The sequence below is a fragment of the Neofelis nebulosa genome, chromosome 5 (genome assembly GCF_028018385.1).
Source record: "Neofelis nebulosa isolate mNeoNeb1 chromosome 5, mNeoNeb1.pri, whole genome shotgun sequence".
NCBI lineage: Eukaryota > Metazoa > Chordata > Mammalia > Carnivora > Felidae > Neofelis > Neofelis nebulosa.
In genome coordinates this window covers 50,047,280-50,072,413 of record NC_080786.1, presented here as the reverse complement: position 1 = coordinate 50,072,413, position 25,134 = coordinate 50,047,280, and the positions used below count along the sequence as shown (strand labels likewise).

General features: G+C 36.7%; 1 protein-coding gene across 4 annotated transcripts; it reads left to right on the top strand.

The window, feature by feature from the left end:
• SLC33A1 (solute carrier family 33 member 1) lies at positions 1–25,134 on the top strand. 4 transcript variants are annotated; one of them, XM_058730294.1, is made up of 7 exons: positions 11–1,397; positions 13,826–14,016; positions 18,952–19,136; positions 19,409–19,526; positions 22,019–22,234; positions 23,308–23,503; positions 24,841–25,134. In XM_058730294.1, exons 1-6 carry the CDS (start codon positions 623–625, stop codon positions 23,473–23,475), a joined length of 1,653 nt encoding a protein of 550 aa, XP_058586277.1. In that variant the 5' UTR covers positions 11–622; the 3' UTR covers positions 23,476–23,503; positions 24,841–25,134. The 4 variants fall into 4 exon arrangements, with proteins under 4 accessions (XP_058586279.1, XP_058586278.1, XP_058586277.1 ...); XM_058730293.1 differs by having other exon boundaries at positions 12–1,397; positions 23,308–25,134; XM_058730295.1 differs by lacking the exon at positions 22,019–22,234 and having other exon boundaries at positions 9–1,397; positions 23,308–25,134.

Genomic DNA, 25,134 nt, shown 5'->3' with positions numbered 1-25,134 from the left:
TGCGCCCCGCCCAGGCCTCAAAGTGCTCCAGCGTTAATCCTCCCATGAGGTCCCGATCGCCTGAGTTTCGGGTTCCTACCAACGGTTGTTTCCGAACTCGGTCTCGGGAGCATGCCCTGATCGGCTTGCTCTGGAGGCGGGGACAGGACTCATTTGAGCCTAGGACCACTTCCTGAGGCTCAACGCAGGAAGTTACCTGATCTCGCTGGAGTCCTGTAGAGAAAGTGCTGTCAGCTGCAGTGGTGGCGGCGAGAACTGGAGGTGGGTCGGGAGACTGGCCGTTCGGTCTCGCTGAAGCTAAGGGCCCGTTTCCATCGTGGCACCACGGCCCTCTCCTCCAGCCTCGAGCCCGGCGCGGATGCCCGGGGGACTCCTTCAGGCACCTTGACGCCGTTGCGAGGGCCACCTACCTGGGCATCGCCTGGGTCTCCAGCCAGGGGACTGGCTCCTGGGTTCAGTACTCGGGGCCACTGTAAGAAGTGCCCTTATCGCCCCTCCCTCTGTCCTCCTCCCTGAACCATCGAGGCCCTGGTCCAGAGCGACAGCCTTGGACCCGGGGCTAGGAGGATCCAAGACGCTCAGTCCCGGCACCCCACAGACGGGGCTCTGCATCGTCTCTGATATGTCACCCACCATCTCCCACAAGGACAACAGTCGGCAACGACGCCCAGGGACTTTCAACCACTCTCTGGATATGAAGAGCGGTCCTCTGCCGCCAGGCGGCTGGGAGGACAGCCATCCGGAATTGGTGGGTGGGGAAGGGGACAAAGAAGCTCTTTTGCGGGATACCGGCACTGGTGACTTCTCAAAACCCCCACGGAGCTGCCGGGCGGAATTAAGCAGCATTTTGCTGTTGCTTTTTCTTTACGTGCTTCAGGGCATTCCACTGGGCCTGGCAGGAAGCATCCCACTCATTTTGCAGAGCAAAAATGTTAGCTATACAGATCAAGCTTTCTTCAGTTTCGTCTTTTGGCCCTTCAGTCTCAAATTGCTCTGGGCCCCGTTGGTTGATGCAGTTTACTTTAGGAACTTTGGTCGTCGCAAATCTTGGCTTGTCCCTACACAGTATATACTGGGACTGTTCATGATATATTTGTCCACTCAGGTGGACCATTTGCTCGGGAACACTGATGGCAGAACCCCCGATGTGATTGCTCTCACTGTGACATTCTTTTTGTTTGAATTCCTGGCCGCCACTCAGGACATCGCTGTGGATGGTTGGGCGTTAACTATGTTATCCCGGGAAAACGTGGGTTATGCTTCCACTTGCAATTCAGTGGGCCAGACAGCGGGCTACTTTTTGGGCAATGTTTTGTTTTTGGCCCTTGAGTCTGCCGACTTTTGTAACAAATATTTGCGCTTTCAGCCTCAACCCAGGGGAATCGTTACTCTTTCAGGTAGTGTATTTAAAACTATTACGCGGTGAAGATTATTTTACGTTTATGAATCCTTTTGACAGAGGGTGTGACGTTGGAGGGAATCTCATAATTTAATTTACTGGAGATGCTTTGGGGGGAGATTACCCGAGGTTAAGTTTTCTACTAAAATGAGCTTGAGCCAGAATGACTACATCAGAGCAGTCATAATTGATGAATACTGGGCAATGAGCAGGGAGAGGTAGCTCATCCAATAACATTGTTGTGTAATGGCAAACAAAAGTCTCAAGTCTAGGGAGCTGCTGACACTTGACTAACACACAGATGCACATTTTTTTTAAAGTTTGGCTAGTGTGAAGGCATGAATCCAGCCTGATTCCTGTGGTTCACATTTCCCTTTTCTCTTTTGTTGGATTGAGATTTCTAGTTCCTTGCTTTCTGGTTCATTTCTGCCTCTACTCTTATACCAAGAGCCCTCTTCTAGCCTTCTGGTGAATAGAATAGGGTTAATTTATTCATCATTAATGAGTTGGCTGAGTGACAGAGTTCTGAGGGCCTCCTGTGAATTAAGCAGAGTCCAACCCACAGAGATGGGAGAAGTGAACATTTAAGGGGAGCTCAGGGTTGCCAGCCACTAACTGCTTGTGAGAGTCAGGATTCAAACTGCAGCTTAACAGTTGACCCTGTTGAATTATAAGCTTCCATGAGGTGGATAAATGGAATTCTGGAATGCACAACACCAGGTGTGGAGACTGGGTTTGGGAGATGAGAGAAAAGTTGTGACCTAATTAGTAAGATTTTTTTTTGAATTGCTAATAAGAGTTTGAAGTTTATTCAGTAAGCAATTTTGTGTAAGTTCTACAAAATTTCCCCATTTCTTCATGAGTAAAATACATGTCCCTGGAAAGTTTTCTTTTCTTTTCTTTTCTTTTTTCTTTTCTTTTCTTTTTCCTTCTCTTTTCCTTTCTTTTCTCTTTCATTTTTTTTTTTAAAGCTGTCCTAACAATTAGGAAACAGAAGTAAAATTATCAATAGTAGGAATAACCAACATCAGGAATATGGTATTACCAGAATTCCTCATTCTGGTAATGATGACGGATTTCAGAGATTCTCTTGAGATTTAAGCAGTTAAACTTTCTCTCATCTTCCCAGTACTAACTTAGGGATTCCTAACAGTGGAAATGTCAGGGTTAGTTGTGTGGTGAGGGAAGTGTAAGGGTTGTGTAATAAATTTAGGGAGTGTGGAGGATGGAGGGATTCACAACTGCACTACTCATCTCTTGAAATCTTACACACTCCCTCTGTACCCATAGGCCCTATAAAGGACCCCCTTTTCTTTTTTTTTTTTTTTAACATGTATTTATTTATTTATTTATTTATTTAGACAGAGTGTGAGCCAGGGGAGGGGCAGAGAGAGGGAGACTTAGAATCTGAAGCAGGTTCCAGGCTCTGAGCTGTCAGCACAGAGCCTGACGTGGGGCTTGAAGTCACAAACTTTGAGATCATGACCTGAGCTGAAGCTGGACACCTAACAGACTGAGCCAACCAGGTGCCCCAGGGACCCCCTTTCTACCTCCTCAATTTGCGAGTGAGCTACTACTACTGATGAAATGATCATTATACTTTTTCTTAGTTGGTTTGAGGCCAGAAATGGTTGAGAGATATTGCTTTGAGCTTAAACAGATTTGTCTCCAAGCATTCTGGAGTCCCGCTTCTGCTCTCTGGATAATTCTCTGCCTAGAAATACTTTATGAGTCCATTGTATTAGCACCTTACTGCTTTTTGTGCATCATTTCATTTGGTACTGGGACTGTTCATGTCACCAGGAAGGACTAATGAAATGATGTGTTACTTAACATGGAAAAGCCTCAGAAGAGAAATCAAGATTTTACAGGCTGTGGAAAATAAATTACTAACTAGGCAAATTAGTGCTTTTAAGAGTGGTTGATAAAACATCATTCCAGGAATGCCAGTATGCATTCAGGAGCCATGTTAATTTTATCTTTTCTTGGCCACAACTCTTCCCCAATGGGAAGATCAGAATTGTGCTGCCATTGGATTTTTTATTTACACTGATTTGTTATTTTGAATAGCGGTTTGTTCTGTGGAATTTGAACTTTGATATCCAGGAAATTGTAAAAATAGCTTACTTTTTTTTTTTTTTTTTTTAACGTTTATTTATTTTTGAGACAGAGAGAGACAGAGCATGAATGGGGGAGGGTCAGAGAGAGAGGGAGACACAGAATCCGAAGCAGGCTCCAGGCTCCGAGCGGTCAGCACAGAGCCCTACGCGGGGCTCGAGCTCACGGACCTCGAGATCATGACCTGAGCCGAAGTCAGACGCTTAACCAACTGAGCCACCCAGGCGCCCTGCTTACTTTTTAATTTAACGTTTTCTGTCTGTAGTAGACGACTGTGTTTAGCTCAAACACTTAAGAGTTAAAGTGTTAAGAGTTAAGAGTTGAAGAGTTTTCATTCACTTTTTTATTATTGTACATATCATATTTATAGTTTTGATCTTTCTGGAATGTAGTAGCAGTATAACTAAAAAAAATGTGGTTTTTTTTTGGAATTTTAAGAGCATAGAAAGAATCCTGAAGGAAATAAAATTGCTTAGTTATTAAAAGAAGAGCCAAACACTGAGGCAGATGTTTAGAAAAATCAGATAATTACAAGGAGGCATAATTATTTTTTAGAATTTTAAAATATATTCTCTGATTAAGACTTTGTTTTAAGTTACAGATAAATAGAAATGGAATATATTGAGAAAATCCAGTTTTTGCCATTTAGAAAGCAGCAATCTAAATAATAAATTTAGAACATGAAGGATAAGATGAGAATGGAATCCTTTGGAAACAAACACTTGATTATGCAGAAGTTGGCTTTTTGGCCCCTTCAGGGATCCAAGGCAGTCCTGAACTCAGAAGTGAGCTTTTACTGTCCTGCCCTGTTTGGTTTTCAAGGATTTTGGGGATCCAAAAGAGACATCGTTTTAAGTTAGAACAGATGATGAAAGTAACCCAGAAAAACACGGGGATTGGAACATAGTTTTATGACTTGAAAAGATTGTATATTTCAATTTCTTCTCTTTCTTTCTTTCTTTTTTTTTTTGTAATTTAGATTCTGATTTGTATTTGTGGAAACTGATATTTTTAATTGAGGTAAAATTGTTATATAGTAATATTAGTTTCACGTGTATAGCATAATTCAATTTTTGTATGTACTACACAATGTTCACAGTAAATCTAGTTACCATCTCAATTAATTCCTATAGATAAAGAAACTAGGTCAAGCGCCTAGTTGGAGGTAGAGATACAGGATACCCCCCACTATCTGAACATAGAACATTCTTAGGAAACTTGAAAGCCAAATTGTGTAAAGCAGAGGATCCACACTTTCTTTTACAAAAGACTTAACTAGTGTCTTTCTTATAGTTGTTAGGAAACTAGGAAGACACCTCAGGAAAAACCTTAAAACCTAAATACAATTTGTGCTGATTGGGCTTTTCTACTAGAGAAAAGTAGCACTCTGACTACTGATGTCTGAAAACATCAGCCCAATCAGCCCTCTTCTGGAACGTCTGATGGTCTAGAAATGACAGATTAAAATTTTTTTTGTTTTTTTAAGTAACGTGTAGCATTTATTCACTCAGTGCCTATTTGGTGCTAGCGATATGATAGGTGTTAAAATTTGATGAATAAGACCTGGAAATTCTCTGCTCCCAGGGAATTTGTAATGGGAATTTACAAACCAAAATGATGGACAGTGGAAGTGAATCAAGTCAGTTGGTACAGGATGTACGGTTTGGAGGGGAGAGTGGTAACCTGAAAAACTCATGCCCATGTAAAGATGCAAGTTTCAATTTCAATAAACTCTTGTCTTGTGGCAATAGGATCCTACAATTGCTGGATCTTATCTGCGTTCAGAGAAACTAGAAATCCCTTTTTTATTTTGTCATTTAAAAAATGATTAATTAGATTCATATGAATTCTGTCTTTAGGCCAGATCCAATCTGTGAACTGGTAGTTGCAACCCATTCCTCTAGAAGCAGTGGTAACAACAATGAATAGAAGTGATTGGGATAGGGAGCAAGGTATTTGAGTTTGGGCAGGAAGCAGATTAGTCTGATACTGGAGAAGAGAGCTAAACATATTTAGAGCTTATGGATTGGTTTGTCTATAGGTAGCTATGCGCAGAGGAGTCAATCAGAAAAAAAAAAAGGAGATGTTTTGAAAAAAATGATGCTGAAAGAAAACTAATCAAACTGGCAATGAATATAGTTAAAACAGTATTTGTAAGATACTCCTTTGAACTAGAAGTGAGCAGGACCAATTAATTCTTAGTGACAAATTTCTTTGCTTTCTGAAACAGAACTCATTAATATATTTTATGTGACTAGAAATGCTATTTAGAATGTGGACAGGACCAACTGACCCATTTCTAGATAGACCAGTTATTTTTAAATAGGCTGTAGTACATTCTTTAGCATATATATCTAGACTTAAAATATTTTCCTGCATTTTCAAAAGATAAAACTGTGGAGGTGGAGAACAGATAGGCAGTTGCTAGGGATGGTGGGTGAGGAAAAGGTGACTAAAAGTGAGTGACAGCATGAGGGAGTTTTGGGGAGTGATAGAAATGTTCCATATCTTGATTATGGTGGCAGTGATTTAAAGTTTATAGAACCAAAAAATTTTAGGTTTACTGTATAATCATTTAAAAAGTAATATTTATGGGCACCTGGGTGGCTCAGTCCGTTAAGGCATCGGACTTTGGCTCAGGTCACAGATCTCATGGTTCGTGAGTTTTAAGTCCCACATTGGGCTCTGTGTAGATAGCTCAGGGCCTGGAGCCTGCTTCAGATTCTGTGTGTCCCTATCTCTCTGCCCTTCCCTGCTTGCACTCTGTCTCTCTCTTTTCAAAAATAAATAAGCATTAAAAAATTAAAAAGTAGTATTTATAAAAAGTAAAAAAAAAATAAAATAAAATCCTTGAGATTAGTCCCTTTTTGCCTTGAATGGAACACGTCCATAAATCTGGTGGATTGTACATCTCCGTACACACAAATTGAGCAGATTTGAACTTACTTTCAAATGTTATGATGCTAGTAATAAAGTGACATAAGTGGAGGAACACTGGAGATAGTAGATTCAGGAGGGATTAGATATTAAAAACTGGAGCCCACACCCCAGAAAGGTCTTACGAGCCTTTTTTCTTTTTAAAACAAGGCAAAGCTGTGCTTTTTTTGTTCAGTAAAGAATTCTGGGATTGATTTTGTATGGAAAAGTCAATTTACAAAATACACTCTAAACCAAAAAAATATTTGATTTTATTTGGCATATATTTTACTCTGAATTTCACTTCTGATTTTATTGAAATTTATGTAGAGACCAACTGAATTAGTCTTTACTATAAATTCATTAATGAAAGAATCATAGAACCTCACTAATTACCGGCAGTTTCCTACCTTCATTTAGTGTTCCTGAAAAGTATAATTTGAGAAAGCAAAAGAGACTTACCTTATAAAAGATGTTCTTTTCCTAGAAAATGAAAAAAATATATATATAAAGCCCCCTATTTCACCTGGTTTTTTGTTTGTTTGTTTTTTAAAGACACAATCTTAGGTAAATCTGGAATTTTATACATGATCTTTCTTTAGTTTTTTTTAATGATTTTGTTTTTAAGTAATCTCTACACCCAATGTGGGACTCAAACTCACAACCCTGAAATCAAGAGTCACATGCTCTACCAAATGAGCCAGGCAGGTACCTCTGTACATGTTCTTTAATTTCATTCTTTTAAATAATTACTTCATATCCTTTAATTTGGGCTTTTTATTTTACATTGTATATACTATATTAGTATAGGAGGTCACAAGAATAAAATTTATACATGAGTGTGCATGCTGTAACTTTAAAGAATGGGGTACATATTCAAAAGGCAAGATATTAGTTACCTTCCACCATTTCTATTCCTTGGTTTGGTGCTATCTATTATTATTATTTTTTAAATTTCATTCTTTCCCTTCACTTTTGAACACAGTCCTTACTGGCTGAAGTCCAATGGTGATCAATTAAAACTACAGAATAAGTGATTTCAAAACACCTAAAGACTTCTTTTTTGATTGCTTTATATTATCTTGTATTTGAGACCTATATTTCTTATTCCTACCCCAGTTTTATAATTTTTGCTTCCTTAAAAAAACAAAAAAGAAAGAATCTTTGTGTTATTAAATTTCCCATTAATTTGGGGCGCCTGGGTGGCGCAGTCGGTTAAGCGTCCGACTTCAGCCAGGTCACGATCTCGCGGTCCGTGAGTTCGAGCCCCGCGTCAGGCTCTGGGCTGATGGCTCGGAGCCTGGAGCCTGTTTCCGATTCTGTGTCTCCCTCTCTCTCTGCCCCTCCCCCGTTCATGCTATGTCTCTCTCTGTCCCAAAAATAAAATAAAAAACGTTGAAAAAAAAAAATTAAAAAAAAAAAATTTCCCATTAATTTAAAAAAAAATTTTAATTTTAAAATAATTATAGATTCACAGTAGGTTGCAAAGAAATGTTTAAGGAAATCCCATGCACCCTTCCCTAGCCTCTTCCATTAACATCTTACATAACTACAGTACAATCTCAAAACGAAGAAATTGACATTGGTGCAATCCATACCACTATCAGATTTTACCAATTATACATGTACTCATTTGTGTTTGCTTTTATGTGTGTGCACGTGAGTAGCTCTGTGTAATTTCATCATGTGTAGCCTTGCATAACCACCATCACCACAATGAAGATACTCAAATATACCATCACAAGACTCCTTTGTGTTGCCTGTTTATAGCTATACCCATTTCCTCCTCTCCATCCCTAACCCCTGGAAGCTACTAATCTGTTTTCCATCTTTATAACTATGTTACTTCAAAAATGTTATGCAAATGAAATCATTTGATACATGTTCTTTGGAGATTAGCTCTCTTCACTTAGCATAATTTCTTTGAGGTTCATCCAGGTTGGTGCATGTATCAGTGATCTGTTGCTTTTTCTTGGTGAGAACTATTCCATTTGTTAGACATACCATGGTTTATTTCACCACTCATCCATTGAAGGGGATTTGAGTAGTTTCCAGTTTGGGGCTATTTTTATGTGAAAATAAGTCTTCATTACTCTGAGATGAATGCCCAAGTATGCAAACGCTGGTTTCTGGTAAGTCCATTTTTATTTTGAAAGAAAGTGCCAAACTTTTTTCCAGATTGGCATGGATACACCATTTTGTCTTCCTACCAGAAATATATGAATGATTCTGTTTCTCTATCCTTGTCAGCATTTGATGTTATCATTATTTTTAATTTAAGCTATTTGAATGTACTCTGCGTCTCATGTGGTAGTTTGGAATGTTCGTTGTCTACTGTTTTATAAATGTCTAAATTCAGCTTACAAAAAATGATTTACGGGTGTAAAGATATAGGTTAAACAAAAGCTGAATGCAAGAACCTATCATAACATCAGAGTAGAGATATATGTATATGTGTAAAATAGATTTTGTGCCTGACCAGAACATATTTTAAAAAATTAAAAGAGTGATTCACTTCCATACATCCAGTGATAGAGGCCCAGAGTTAGCATGAGATGGGAGCATTGAATCTATTGGTTTCTCAGCCTCAGCCTTGAACCTTGGGCTGAGTTTGAGCCCAAATGTTGGGACAAGATGGCTCAAAATAGCAAGATAGCTGCTTAATCCAATGCTTGATTGAAGAAACAATCTCTTCTACCCCAGAGGAAAATCTAATGCTGGAGTTAATGAAAAGGTATGTGATCTCAAACATGGCTTCATTTTCCTAAGGGGTTAGGAAAACTAAGGGATTAGGAAGGTTTCAAAATCCTCTTTGTATTTTGAGTTTTGCATTACATTGCTGTCTTTTAAAAAGCCTAATCCCCAAATCAGATATGACTATATTGTATAATCAAATAATATTTTCTGGGAGGGCTTTACGACAGCATGGATATTTTGAGCAAATGTTTCAAAGAGAGATTTGTGGCATAGAAAGGTCAGTTTCCGCTAAGAATCAGGTGGTGACCCAGGGCAAAATACACTATTTCTATTTCAGTTTCCTGCCCTGTAAAAATGAGAGCATTGGACTGGATAATGGGTGTCTACAGTCCCTTCACGCTCTAACGTGTGAAATAGAGAGCTGTCCAAAAGCAAGAAGGTGAAAGGAAGGCCTGACATTTAGAACAAAGTTGAAGTTTTGCTTTCCTGTCACTGACTTCTGAAGGACTTAAGTTAACTTCCATAGTATGAGAGTTGGAGAGAGAATCTTCATCTGAGACAAGGATGGTTGTATCAGACAATATTACTTAATTCTTCTATTTCTTCTGATGGTGGCAGAGTGAATCTACACCTAGTCCAAAATTGTCTGGGGACCTAGTCCAAAGCCTTGAAAATGTAAAAGCTTTTGAAGTCTGATATTTTATCTTAAAAATTCTTGGAAATTTTGCCATCCCTGTTTTTTGTTTTTTTGTTTTTTTGTTTTTTTTTTTTCATTAAAAAGGCTTTCCTTTAGGGGCGCCTAGGTGGCTCAGGCGTTTGAGCATCTGAATTCAGCTCAGGGCATGATCTCACGGTTTGTGGGTTCGACCCCACATTGGGCTCGCGGCTGTCAGCCTGTCAGCACAGAGCTCCCCTTCAGAATCCTCTGTCCCTTTCTCTCTCTGCCCCTTCTCCACTTTCTCTCTCAAAAACAAAAAAAAAAAAAAAGGCTTCCCTCTAAACTGTTGAGTAAAATGAATTATTTAGGAAGATGTACCATGTTTATTTATTCTATGGCTTTGCATACCCTTTGCCATACTGCCATATGGGGAGATTGGAAGTGAGGACGGGGAATATAAGTAGCCAGATTAAAGGAGTATACTGAAGAATCTATGTTCCAGACTTCATGGAGCTAAAATGGGTATCTTCTCAGGCATATCTGGTTGATATGAAAGAGCCTAATTGCTGTAGATAGGTGTATCTGAGCATCTGGGTAGTAAAATGAGAGATATTATTGCTTTAGAATCAGATCTAGTTTAGACCCACCTCTGGCACTTTGTAGACTGCAATTCTGTTTCATTGTGTATAAAGTGAGAATAAGGGGCGCCTGGGTGGCTCAGTCGGTTGAGCGTTCGACTTGGCTCAGGTCAAGATCTTGCAATAGACGAGTTCGAGCCCTGTGTCAGGCTCTGCTGACAGCTCAGAGCCTGGAGCCTGCTTCCGATTCTGTGTCTCCCTCTTTCTCTGCATCTCCCCTGCTCATGCTCTATCTCTCTGTCTCAAAAATAAAGACAAACATTAAAAAAAAATTTTTTTTTAAGTGAGAATAATGCTACTTGTCTTGGAGAGCGACTTTAAGATTTATTGCACTCTCCTATGTTTTGCTTTGGCATAGTAGGCACTTATGTGCTAGGTATTTATATCCTTCTTGGTTACTGGTGAATTGGCACATGCTCTTAAATTTTGCATTTATGGGAGTACTAGATAAGGTTTAGTGGCCACTTCAGAATATTTTGTTTGTCCTATAGGTCTTTGCCCAAAAGTCATGTTTATGAAATATGAACATCAGCTTTGATATCTTAATCACACACACACACACACACACACACACACATATGAATGAAATTTCAGTAATGAAATATTTAGATTATTTTTGGTAATAGTATCTTTGCAATGGTTGGTATATCACTCTATGGATGTTCTCTAGCATCAAAGCAATGTTAATAAATAATAGCCTGTAGCCTAATGATAATTACTATTTATGGTAATTATGTTCATAAAACTTAATATATTTTCTGGCAGTGGCTAAGCCTCTTTTTCTGAGCTGTTGGCTTCATTCTTCTCTCCATGTGAGCTATTGGGAAAGCCTTTGAATTAGGGCTCTGAACTGATATGTTCTCACTACTTCCTCCTTTCTGTGTACTGTTATTTTATTTAGAGAGCACAAAGAAATTAGAAATAATCTTACCTGGGGGGCCTGGGTGGCTCAGTAGGTTAAGTGTACAATTTACACTCAGGTCGTGATCTTGTGGTTCTCGAGTTCGAGCCCCATGTCAGGCTGTATACTAACGGCTCACAGCCTGGAGCCTGCTTCAGATTCTGTGACTCCCTCTCTGCCCATCCCCCACTTATGCTCTGTCTCTCTCTCTTTGTCAAAAATAAATAAAAAACATTAGAAAAAATAAATAAAATGGATACCTTTGTGTTTAAGAATGTTTCATATTTTTCTTTTAACATCTAAAATTAATTATAAATTTCTGATGGTGGAAAAAAGAATTGACTCCAAAAAACAAATTTCCATGTATGTTTAAAGACTTAGTTTCTTTAATTCGCATAATTTGAATAGCATTGTGGAGACTGAATAATTAGCCAGTTCTAGTGGATTCTTATTTCAACATTAACTTTAAAAAAATCTTTGTGCAAGCAGTGTGAAATAATTGAAAGAGTATGAAACTCCAATTCAGAAGATTTAGGTTCAAATTCTGCCTCTTAATTATTTGAACTTTGGCAAAGATTTAAATATTCTGAGCTTCTTTTCCTCATGTGTACCCACATAATAATAATGCCTGCTTTGCTTGTCTCACATGTTTGCTGTGAAAATCAAATGAGATAACAAAGAAAGAGTCATTTAAGTAATAAGGTGAGGGATGCCTGGCTGGCTCAGTCAGTAGAGCAGGAGATTCTTGATCTTAGAGTTGTAAGTTTGAGCCCCACCGGTTCCACACCGTCAGTGCAGAGCCTGCTTGGGATTCTCTCTCTCATTCTCTTCCTCTGCCCCCCTCCTGCTCGCTGTCTTTCTCTCTCAAAAATAAATTTAAATAATAAATAAATCTTTTAAAAAATGGTAAGGTGAAATTGGTCTAAACAGATAATTCCATATGCCTGGGGTGCCTGGGTGGCTCAGTCGGTGAAGCTTCCGACTTCAGGCTCAGGTCTTGAACTCACGGTCAGTGAGTTCGAGCCCCACATTGGGCTCTGTGCTGACAGCCCAAAGCCTGGAGCCTACTTCAGATTCTCTCTCTCTCTCTCTCTCTCTTTCTTTCTCTCTCTCTGTCTCTCTCTCTGTCTCTCTCTCTGTCTCTCTCTCTGTCTCTTTGCCTCTACCCCACTTGCACTCTGTCTCTGTCTCTCTCAAAAATAAACATTTAAAAAATTAAAAAAAAATACATAGGTAAAATGCTTAGCACATTTGTGACACATGCACACTTAATAAATGGTGCCTCTAATACTACTATTACTTTTAATTATTACACAGAAGCTTCCAGAAATTATTCATTCCCTGTGCTTAATTTGTTTAAAAAAAAAATGGCTAATTGCCCAGCTGTCTTTCACTGAAACAACCCAAACAGTACTCTTCATTTGTCCCCATTGTGCATGTACAAGTAATGAGGAAATTCCTTCTGTATCACACTATTGAAGTCTATTTTCCTAAACAGATAAAAACATTAGAAAGTTTAAAAATAAAAGTTGGAAAATGTAAATGAGCATCTGTTGTCTAAGTTGTCACAATTCAATAAAGAACTGAAATGGCTTCTGTGCTTAAGTATGACTTATGTGGAAAAGCATACAACTCGATCTAAGGATTGTGAGTTTGAGCCCCACGTTGGGTGTTGAGATTAAATAAATAAACAAACAAATAAACTTAGAAAAAATAAATATGACTGATGGATCATATGGTATATGAAAATCATCGGTCACCCCTAGCTCACACTTTCCTTGAAAATGACATGATAGACTTTGGTTTCATTCAGCCCACAAATATCTGCATTCCATTTCTTTTTCCTTGTTAGACATCACTGTTTATTTTGTCTGTTTAATATATGTTCAACAGAGCCAGGACTGTTTATCTGCTATGCTTGATATGTTTGTTGCCTTGAACACCTAAGTATTGGTTTTTTGTGTTTTTTTTTTTTTTAACATTTAATTGATGGGGCTCGTGGGTGGCTCAGTCGGTTGAGCGTCTGACTTCAGCTCAGGTCATGATCTCATGGTTCATGAGTTTGAGCCCTGTGTCTGGCTCTGCAGACAGTTCAGAGCCTGGAACCTGCTTCAGATTCTTTGTCTCCCTCTCACTCTGCTCCTCTCCCACTTGTGCTTTGTCTCTGTCTCTCTCTCAAAAATAAATATTAAAAAAAAACCCACTTAATTGAAGTAAAGTTGTATACAGAATTATTTAGTATCAACGCAGGTATGTCAGTTCAAAAGTTAGTTAACAGGGGTGCCAGTTGAGCGTCCAACCAGCTCACTTCACGATCTCATGAATTATGAGTTTGAGCCCCGCATGGGGCTCTGTGCTGACAACTCAAAAGCCTGGAACCTGTGCTTATTCTGTGTCTCGTTTCTCTCTGCCCCTCCCATGCTCACACTCTGTCTCTCTCTTTCTCTTAAAAATAAATAAACAAAAAAAGTTAATAGATTTTAACTTTTTAATTTCAGATTTCCTTTTTTTCTGGGGAACTGTATTTTTGATAACAACAACTCTAGTTGCCCTTCTGAAAAAAGAAAACAAAGAAGTATCAGTAGGAAAAGAAGAAACTCAAGGGATCACAGATACTTACAAGCTGCTTTTTGCAATTATAAAAATGCCAGCAGTTCTGACCTTTTGCCTTCTGATTCTAACTGCAAAGGTAAGAGATTTATAAAGCAAAATTTACCACTCTGCTAGAATTACCAATATCATGGAATATTTCCTTTGCCTTTTCATATCATAAGTCCCTTCCTGCTACTATTAGAATTTAACAATATAAAGCAGTATTTTCTGTTTGTTAAATTTGTTTTAAAAGGTGTGATGATATCAAATGTAATTTCAAAGTAAGCTAACTCTCTTGGGATCTTGAAAAGAATTATGCCAATTTGAAATACTTCTAACAAATGTGAAATTTTATCTAATGAATGATATTATTGCTTGGTATGGAAATGAATGCCTTGAAAAAAATAATAGTTCACTACTGTTATAATGAACATACATTTAGTATCAAAAGTATTATAATTATTTACATAGAATGTGATCTACAAAGATATGGAAATATATAAGCATTAGAAATCTATTTAAAAATCAGTTGACTTATTTTTTTTAATGTTGGAAAGAAATATACCATAAATAAATGGGCATTTTGGTGACTTTTATTTTATTCTTTATGTTTTCTGTATTAAGATGTCCTAATTTTATAGTCCAAAAACATTTTTAAAGATATTATGCTAGAGGAAAGGTAAGTATATTTTGTTATAGTGAAATATTGGTAGTGTTAGAATTAATATTCCTAGAATCTGAAATCAGTTATAGGAGTTTCATATTACATATTTAAAGCTATCTACATAAACAGTTTATAGGTGTCTTTTGACACTCCTGAAGTAAAATCTGGAGCCTCATTGTTTTTGAAAGGAAACATTGGGAAGGTTAAACTTAAGATTCAACTTTAGGAAATAATGAAAAGTTCAAGCAAGATATTATCTAATTACATCATTTAGAGATAATCATTGGTAACACTTTGGTATATTTTCTTCCAGCACTCTTTTTTCCGTGTGTGTATACTTTACATATGTAAATATAATTAATGTTATAATCAACCAATTAATAATATAGATGTGTATTTATATACATATATATATATATATATACAAATATGCATGTAAATAAAAAGAATTGGATCATATAATATATAATTTTTATCTCATTTTTGTCTTATTACTCTATGTTCCTTATCATTAAATAATTTTTGAGGGGTGCCTGGGTGGCTCAGTTGGTTAAGCTTCGGCTCAGGTCATGATCTCATGGTTCATGAGATCGAGTCCTGTGTCGGGCTCTGTGCTGACAACTCAGAGCCTGGAGCCTGCTTTGGATTCTGTGTCTCCCTCTCTCTCTGTCCTCCCCACTCATGCTCTGTCTGTCTCAAAAATAAACATTAAAAAAAATTTTAAAACATTTATTTTGAAAACATACTTTTTTATACCTATGTAATTGTTATAGTATATCGATTTGCTGCAATTTACTCATTTTTCTGTTGTACATTTAATTTGCTTATTTTATTTTAATTTTTTAAAAATGTTTATTTTTGAGAGATTGCAAGCAGGGAGGGGCAGAGAAAGAGGGGGACAGAGGATTCAAAGTGGGTACTGTGCTGACAGCTGAGAGCCCAATGTGGGCCTCAAACTCACGAACTGTGAGATCGTGCCCTGAGCCCAAGTCAGGCACTTAACTGACTGAACCACCCAGGTACCCCTAATTTGCCTACGTTTTTTAATTATAAAAATGCACTAGTGACTATTTTTGTGCATATACATTCTGAATATTTCCTTTCAGTAGATTCTTAAATAGGCAATTAGTGGATCAGTGAATATGATTGCTAAATTGCTTTTTAAAAGATTATAGTTATACTGTTGCCAGCAATGTATAAGAATCTTATGTCCCCCTTTTATTTTAAAAAAAAACTTTTTTTTTTTTTAATCTTTATTTATTTTGAGAGAGAGACAGAGTGTGAGCAGGGGAGGAGCTGAGGGGAGGGAGACACAGAATCAGAAGCAGGCTCCAGGCCCTGAGCTGTAAGCATAGAGCCCGACATGGGGCTCGTACTCACGAACCGTGAGATCATGACCTGAGCAGAAGTCAGACGCTTAACCGACTGAGCCACCCAGACGCCCTTTATGTCCCGCTTTTAAAGTAAACCTGGCCAAAAGTAACACCTCTTCTAACTTTTAATGTGTTAGGATAGTTTTCTCTGCTTTTGAGTTTTATAATCATTGGAATATCCCATATGTATTATGTCTGGCTTCTGAATTCTTCCACTTAATGTGTATTTGTATAATTTATCCATATTGCTATTTATCACAACAGTTTGTTCATCTCATTGTTTATAATATCCCACTATATAAATATGCTACAATTTATTTATCCATTCTATCACCAAATGTTTAGTTATTTCTACTTTTGGACTGTATTTTTATTAAAATTAAAAATAAAATATGAATATTCATAAAAATATACATTACTTTTGGTGAACACGGATGCACATTTATGATGGGTAAATACCTAGGAATAGAATTGTGGGGTCACGAGAAATGCTTTAGTATATACTGCCAAACAGTTTTCTGAAGTGGTTGTTTCCACTTTTCCCTACCGCCAGTGGTGTAAGAGAGTTCCAGTTGCTTCACAGCCTTGAGAAGACATATTTTGTCCTTTCAAATCTAGCCTTTCTGGTGGGTGTGTAGTGGAATCCCATTTTGGTTATAATTTGCATTTCTCTGATGACTAAAAAAGTTGAGCATCTTTATATATGGTTATTGGCCATTTGAATATCCAGAGCTACCTTATTCTTTAAATTTGTAGAAGTTTTATATATGCTGGGTGTTTTGTTAGATATTTGTACTACAAATATCTCCTACTATAGCACTTTTAAGACAGAGTAAATGTTGAAGTTAGTTTGTATATCTAATATTTACAAAGACAGTGGGTGAAATAGTGAAATCCTTTTCTGGGAGTTAAGTGAAATGTCTTTGACCTTTAATTCTTCCATGGTGAAATTTGCCCTTTGGCTCCATTCCAAGAAGTTAAAGTGCATACAATTATAATTCCTTTAAAAAATGTTTTTTAGGGGGCGCCTGGGTGGCTCAGTTGGTTGAGTGTCTGACTTCGGCTCAGGTCATAATCTCACGGTTTGTGAGTTTGGGCCCTGTGTCAGGCTCTGTGTTGACAGCTCAGAGGCTGGAGCCTGCTTCGGATTCTGTGTCTCCCTCTCTGCCCCTCCCCCACACGTGCTCTGTCTCTCTCTGCCTCTCAAAAAAAAAAAGAAAACTAATAAAAAAAAAAGTTTTTTAGTATTGATTCACACTTACTGAAAATTTGTTTATATAGTTGAAAGACTTCCCATATATCGTTACTCAAATCCTCCAGTTGTTAACATTTAATTCCACTTTCTGTATTCTGTAGATTTGTGCTCTATCATATATTTCTTCTGAAATATTAATTTGTACATATTATGTGCCCCTTTATCCATAAATGCCTTGAGTATGTATTTCCTAAGAACAAAGGTTTTTTCTTCCAAGCCACAACTTAATTAAAAATTTAAAAAGTTTAGGGTGCCTGGGTGGCTCAGTTGGTTAAGCATCCAACTTGGGCTCAGGTCATGATTTCACGGTTTGTGAGTTTGAGCCCCGTATCAGGCTCTCTCCTCTCAGCACAGAGCCTTTATGGATCCCCTGTCCCCCTCTGTTTCTGCCCCTCCCCCACTGATTCTCTGTCTCTCTCAAAATAAATAAATAAACTTAAAAACATTAAAAATAAATAAAAAGGAAGAAATTTGAAATTGATATAATACTATTATCTAATCACAATCTATATCCAAATTTCACCAGTTGTCCCAATAACAGCCTGTATAACTTTACTTTTCCTGGTCAGCGCTCCAGTCCAGATCACACAGTGGATTTAGCTGGCATCAGCCTTTCTTTGTCCTTCATGACCTGATATTTTTAAAGCATACAGGCCAATTATTCTGTAGAATGGCATCCCATTTATGTGTAACTGATGTTTCTTCATATTGAGGTTCATGTTATGCAAATATTGATGACTTCAGAGAATTACATCAGGAGCCTTATCATGTCCCTTTACCCCATTAACCATTATTAACTTTGATTACTCAGATAACCCATTGTAAAGTTACTATTTTTCTTTTTGTAATTAAAAAATAATTTATGAAGAGATACTTTGAGACTCTCTAAATATCTTATTTCACCCCAAACTTTTACTCACTACTTTTAGCATTCTTACTCTGTTTGTTTTTGCTTTTTTTTTTTTGTTTTTTGGCTTTTGCTTTTTAAAAAATTAATCTATAATTTTTCTTCCCTCTCATTTAGCCCTTCAAGTATAATATTTTCTTGGAATTACTTTTGAAATGTTAAATATTTTTGGAAATTTTATTATGATTAGTCAGAAATCATCAAAATGTATTTGTGTGGCAGTGATGCTTCATTTTATTTATTTTTATTAAAAAAATTTTTTTAAGTTTATTTGAGAGAGAGAGAGAGCATGAATGGGGTAAGGACAGAGAGAGAGAGAGAGAGAGAGAGAGAATTCCAAGTAGGTTCTGTGCTGTCAGTGCAGTTCCCAGCGTGGGGCTTGAACCCATGAACCACAAGATCATGACCTGAGCCAAAACGAAGAGTTGGACACTTAACCGACTGAGCCACCCAGGTGCCCCAGTGATTCTTCATTTTAGCCAGATTTTATTTGGAGTCAATTAAAAGCTTTTTTTTTAAACTTAAAACATAGAGATCAGTAAGTTTGGGTTTGAACGTTGTTTATTTTAAGACATTAAAGTTTTTGAAATTTAATAGTAATTACAAGCATCTGCATTTCCTAAAAGTGCTGAATTTTCAGTTGTTCTCACTGAATATTGTTAGTAGACCACAGGACAAAGTGTGCCTTCCATAATTTGATTGTTGTACCAGATAGAATAATCTATTTTCTTGTAAATCAGTAATGACATTGAGGTCTCGGAGAACTTACATATGCTTGGGGGAAAATATTTTGTAAGTTACAAATTAAAATACTTTTTGTTTTTATATTGCAGATTGGTTTTTCAGCAGCAGATGCAGTAACAGGACTGAAATTGGTAGAAGAGGGAGTACCCAAAGAACATTTAGCCTTATTGGCAGTTCCAATGGTTCCTTTGCAGATAATATTACCTCTGATTATCAGCAAATACACTGCAGGTCCCCAGCCGCTAAACGTATTTTACAAAGCCATGCCCTACAGGTAACAATGAAATAAAACCTTACTATATAAGAAAGGTTAAATGAGTAATATTCGTCAGTATCATTAATGCCTGTGTGTAAAGTATATATGAATAAGACTTGAAAAACGTCTTCAACTGCAATATCATTAAATGCACTTTTATCTCTTTTTAACTTCTTAACAGGTTTTAGATAGCAGGCTTCTTTCACATAGTAAGCATACAGATTTCTGTTTTTGTTACTATTTTTTAACGTTAATGGAAGTAAACTCCATGTGTCTTTCTTTGTCTATAGATTATTGCTTGGATTAGAATATGCTCTACTAGTTTGGTGGACTCCCAAAGTCGAGCATCAAGGAGGATTCCCTGTATATTACTATATCATAGTGCTGCTGAGTTACGCGTTACATCAGGTAAGTTTGCCGTGGTTTTCTCAGGAAGTAAACTGTTTTTGGCAAATACAGAAGACATTTTTCTAAAGTTGCCTTGAAATAATGATGATAAATTTTAAGACCGAAGCATGAATCTGACACTGAAGAAATTATTTAACAATGAACTTTAAACCTAGTGGCTTTTGATTTATTGAGCTCTATTTGTAGAAAGTTTCTTCTTCATTTTTTTTGTCCATTCAACCAGTGTTTGTTACATTACAGAATTTATTCCAAAGCCAGTAATTCTACCCTTACTAAGTATCCCCCAGTCCGTGTGTAAACTTGGGTTCTTTATTTCTTCTATTCCACATGCCTTTTCTTTCTGAAAGTACTGAGAAATGATGGCTACTGAGCTAGAGATCCCAGGTTTTCAGTTTAGATTTTGTATTGAAAGTTATGACTGACTCTTTGTGATGTTGGAAGTTGTGTGTTAATATGCTTTCTCTTTCTTTATTAGGTATGTTTTGCCATCACTAAACTGTAGACTCCCAGCAGTAAACTTTGGGACTTGACTGCAGTTATTACCAATTATATTTAAGAGTCACTTTGGATTTTTCTCTGGAACCTAGTTTAAATTCTTTGAAAGTTGTATCTATAAATTCTTCACTTGTTTTTTAACTAAAACCTAAAAATATGGCTACCAAGTTATCTCAATAATTTTTTGCATACAGTTCATTTAGGAGAACTCCATAATGGATCTGTCCAACTAATTGTATGTTTATTTTTAGTTATTTATTAAAATTTTTTTTAATGTTCATTTACTTATTTTGAGAGAGAGAGAGTGTGTGTGTGTGTGTGTGTGTGTGTGTGTGTGTGCTAGCAGGGGAGGGGCAGAGAGAGAGAGGGAAAGAGAGAAAGAATCCCAAGCAGGCTCCATGCTGCCAGTGCAGAGCCCAGCACAGGGCTCAAACTCACAAACTGTGAGATCATGACTTGAGTCGAAATCAAAAGTCGGATGCTTAACCGACTGAGCTACCCAGGGACCCCAAATAACTGTATGTTTAAAGAAGTACTTTAAGGAGCACCTGGGTGGCTCAGTCAGTTAAGCGGTGAAGCGTCCGACTTCAACTCAGGTCATGATCTCATGGTTTGTGAGCTCGAGCCCGAGTCAGGCTCTGTGCTGACAGCTCAGAGCCTGGAACCTGCTTCAGATTCTGTGTCTCCCTCTCTCTGCCCCTCCCCCACTCAAACTATGTCTCTCTTTCTCAAAAATAAATAAAACATTAAAATTAAAGTAGTACTTTAGCTTAGTAAATGTTTCACTCTCTGTGTAAGTAAAGGAAAACTACAGTGAAGTAATCCAAAATCATTTGTTTGGCTTTGGATTTCATAAAAAAAAAAATTTCTAAAGTGTTGTTGATTGTTCAGACAGCCGGATGCTTTCTGGGAAAAATAGTACAATGGCACGTAAATTTGAGAAATAAATGATACATGACATAACCTCTCTTTATGTAGCATCTTAATCATTCTTTCAACAAATATTAATCGGACACCTATTCCATGCCAGGAACCATTCTAAGCACTAAAATATAACAGTGCATATCCCTGCCCTTAGGGCGTTTATATCCTAAAGGCTTTCAGAGACCTATAGTGAAAGAGACCTATTTATTTTTTGTGAAACTTAGTGTTTCTCAGTCTTATTTGTCTTTGGAACTCCTTTTTCTATGAACATCCCATGAAGCAGTATTCAAAGGAATGCAGTTTTGGAAACATGGTTTGTTTCCATGTTCCTAAATGGAGGGTTAATTCTTGCCTCTTAAGGAGATTTTTCTCTTTAGTTTGTCTCATGAGTTTTGTAATGTCATTTTTCTTTCATGGATATAAAATAAAATTATATACATATGTATGTATATAATTATATATTCATGTTCCTTTGGATATTTGATTGCTTACATGTGTAGTATACATATCTATCTATCTATCTCTATATATGTATATGTATATGTATATGTATATGTATATGTATATGTATATGTATATATGATGTATTTAGAAACAGTACAAACATGGGGTTTTGCTAATTGCTATATGTATCCTTAGATGGCACCCTATCTGTCATTTTCTCTATTGAGCCTTCCTTGACTACTTATTGTAGAATTAATAAGTAGACTATTAATAAGTAGAATTAGTAAGTAGACTACTTATTGTAGAATTAATATCTCATTTATTTGGTCCCCAGTAGCACAAAGTGTGTACTTCTACTTACTTACTGTATTTCATCATAATTATTTATTTCTTATTTTCCCAGCCTAGAACAAGTTCTTCAAGGGCACAGACAGACTGTTGTCTTATTCATCTTTTTATTGCCATGGTCTGACCTGCCCTATAGTGGGTACTAAATAAATCTTTGTTGATTTGAGTTTAATAAGGGTCATGAAAATTAATTTTTAGGTTTGTGATTTTGATGTTCTTAATTCAGACCGTAGTTTTATAAGGTCTGATTATGCTAAAAATATTTTATATTTTCCTTGTAGGTTACATTGTATAGCATGTATGTTTCCATAATGGCTTTCAATGCAAAGGTTAGTGATCCACTTATTGGAGGAACATACATGACCCTTTTAAACACTGTGTCCAATCTGGGAGGAAACTGGCCTTCTACAGTAGCTCTTTGGCTGGTAGATCCCCTTACAGTGAAGGAGTGTGTAGGAGCATCAAACCAGAATTGTCGAACACCTGATGCTGTTGAGGTAAGTATTTTGTAACTAAAGATAAAATTAAGCTAATATTAAGATCCTGATTTTCAGGGGTGTCTGACTGGCTCAGTCCATGGAACACGTAGCCCTTGATCTCAGGGTTGTAAGTTTGTGCTGCACATTGGGTGTAGAGATTACTTAAAAAATAAAATCTTAGGGTTGCCTAGGTAGCTCAGTTGGTTAAGCATCTGACTCTTGGTTTCGGCCCAGGTCATGATCTCACGGTTCTTGAGTTTGAGCTCCACCATTGGGCTCTGTGCTGGCAGTGCGTAACCTGCTTGGGATTCTCTCTTTCTCTCCCCACTCACCTGCTCACGCTTTCTCTCTCTTTCAAAATAAATAAAATAAAACTTTAAAAAATAAATAAAATCTTAAAAAAAAAAGAAAGATATTTTCTTATTTTGCCTCTAGAGGTACTATGTCTTTTAAAAAATTATGTCTGGGGGTGTCTTGGTGGCTCAGTCAGTTAAGCAAACAACTTAGGCTCAGGTCATAATCTCACAGTTTGTGAGTTCAAGCCCCATGTCAGGCTCTGTGCTGACAGCTGAGAGCTTGGAGCCTGCTTCAGATCTGTATCTCCCTCTTTCTCTGCTCCTCCCCCACTCATACTCTGTCTCTCAAAAATGAATAAATGTTAAAAAAAATTGCTTTTTTTTTAAAGTATATTTTGAAGGGTAGAGCCTGTGACTCTTGATCTCCGGGTCATGAGAGCCCCACATTGGATTCTTTAAAATATAATAATAAAAAAAAAATAAGGGGAGCCACCCATCATGGTTCTTGAGTTCGAGCCCTGTATGTGGCTCTGTGCTGACAGCTCAGAGCCTGGAGCCTGTTTCAGATTCTGCGTCTCCCTCTCTCTGCCTCTCTCTCTCTCTCTCTCTCTCTCTCTCTCTCTCTCTCTCAAAAATAAATAAACATTAAGAAAAATTTTTTAAAATAAACAATAATAAAAAATACTTAAAAAATATTTTTTGTTAATCTCTTAAATTACAAAGTAGAAACATCTAAATTGCTGAATACTTCCATTTTGAAACTGTGAAATATTTATTATAATTTTATTTTTGCAGCTTTGCAAAAAACTCGGTGGCTCATGTGTTACAGCGCTGGATGGTTATTATGTAGAATCCATCATTTGTGTTTTTATTGGATTTTGTTGGTGGTTCTTTCTTGGTCCAAAACTGAAAAAATTACAGGATGAAGGACCATCTTCATGGAAGTGCAAAAGAAGCAACTAATGCATTCACTACTGGACATTCTAGGAAGGTAACTGCAGTTTCATTTTAATTCAGACAGCTATGATAATCAGTGTACAGGAGTATAAAATGTTATTTTAAACACAGAAATTATTAATATAAAATGCCAAATGATTAAAAAATAGAGACCTCTCTGTATAGTTGATTATATTTTCCTTGCCTTGTCAATGTATTTAAAGTTTACTTAAGGTCAGGACATTGGTTCCAAAACAAGTTTTCTGGCCTTGTTATTTGATTTATATCTTTTTAATTTACTGACCAAAGTATGTTTTAACCTGCAGTGCAGTAGTCATGGGTGATAACCATGCAGTCAAGTATTGTTATCAGTACCTATCATTGAGCTATATTTAAAATTTTGGTAAAATATATTAAATAGAACAAAGCTTGATATCCAGGTACTAATTACAACTAGTCTGGCCTTGTTGGCAGTTAAATCTTACTTTGAATTGCAAATTGGTTAAATTCTATGTGGAATTTACTGAGAAGAGAATGTAGACTACTGAAATGCCTTTTTAGTTGTTATTCTTCTGACTATAACCACATTGTACTAATGAATCTGTGTTAAAAAGACTCTTAAATGTATTTACTGCTTTTGTAAGCGTTAAAGATTTATAAGAAGATTATTCAAACTATTTTTTATAAAATGAAAGCTATGATTTTTAATTTAATAATTCCCCTGTTCCCCTTTTTTTGGAAGCTATTTTGATTCTGTGTTAACTTTTACCCTAAAGCTTACATATGTTTTTTGTCGTAAGTGCTTCATGGCATACAGACAGCTCATGAAGGGATCCAATTTAGTGTTGTATGTATGTTCATGGCAAAGTTTTGAAAATAAAAAATGTTTTTCTTCAAGCAGTTTTTTTTATTACTGAGAGGAAAAAAAAAACAGTAAAGCTTTCCGATTAAGTAAAATGTAAATGAGTAATTTAACCATAATTTTAAAGACTAATGCTTTAGAGAGACAAAGACATTTTGTGCCTTTGACAAGTTAAATCGTGTTGTGGAAGATGGTTTCTCAATTAAGCACTTTACTAGTGAGAAAACACCTCACAATTTATATGAAATCAGGTACTGTATTTCCACTTACAGCTATCTGTTTGTAAACTGTAATTTCCAGTGGAGGATTGGTATCCCAGGAGAATTATGCTTTTGAATATGTTAGCAACTCCCAACATATTATGTATACCCAGTAATAAGGTTCTTTGCATATTTTGTGTTGTGTATTACTCTGACTCTAGAGATTATGTAAATCCTTCCAAAGTTATAGAAAAAGAAAGATTGAGTTTTACTTAATTTTGTGTTTGTGGGAAAATACTAATTTTTGATTTTGTTAATTTTATAACATAGGTTGAATTTTAGAGTGGGTTTTTTTATAAGTAATGGAGGATAAAAATGGGTGGGAGAAAATGGCACTCAGCATCTGAAGAAAGATGGAGGCAGTGACCTCTAGAACTCATGCATTGCCATTGGAAAGCCTGTGTTGGGCATCGATGCCAGATCCTGAAGAATCACCTGGAAAAACAGCCTAGAAACAAGGAGGCTACACCAACCTATAGTCTACCATACTTTGTCACATGGGTTGTCCATTATCATGTATTATAACCAAAATGTTTACTTGAATAAAGAAAAAAACCCACTTAA

Bases quoted from the DNA above. Each gene is read 5' to 3' on its own strand.
- SLC33A1 (XM_058730294.1), top strand. From the start codon at position 623: ATGTCACCCACCATCTCCCACAAGGACAACAGTCGGCAACGACGCCCA. The intron at 1,398-13,825 runs GTAGTGTATTTA...TTTTAATTTCAG, and splicing joins GGGAATCGTTACTCTTTCAG to ATTTCCTTTTTTTCTGGGGA. The intron at 19,527-22,018 runs GTAAGTTTGCCG...TTTTCCTTGTAG, and splicing joins TGAGTTACGCGTTACATCAG to GTTACATTGTATAGCATGTA.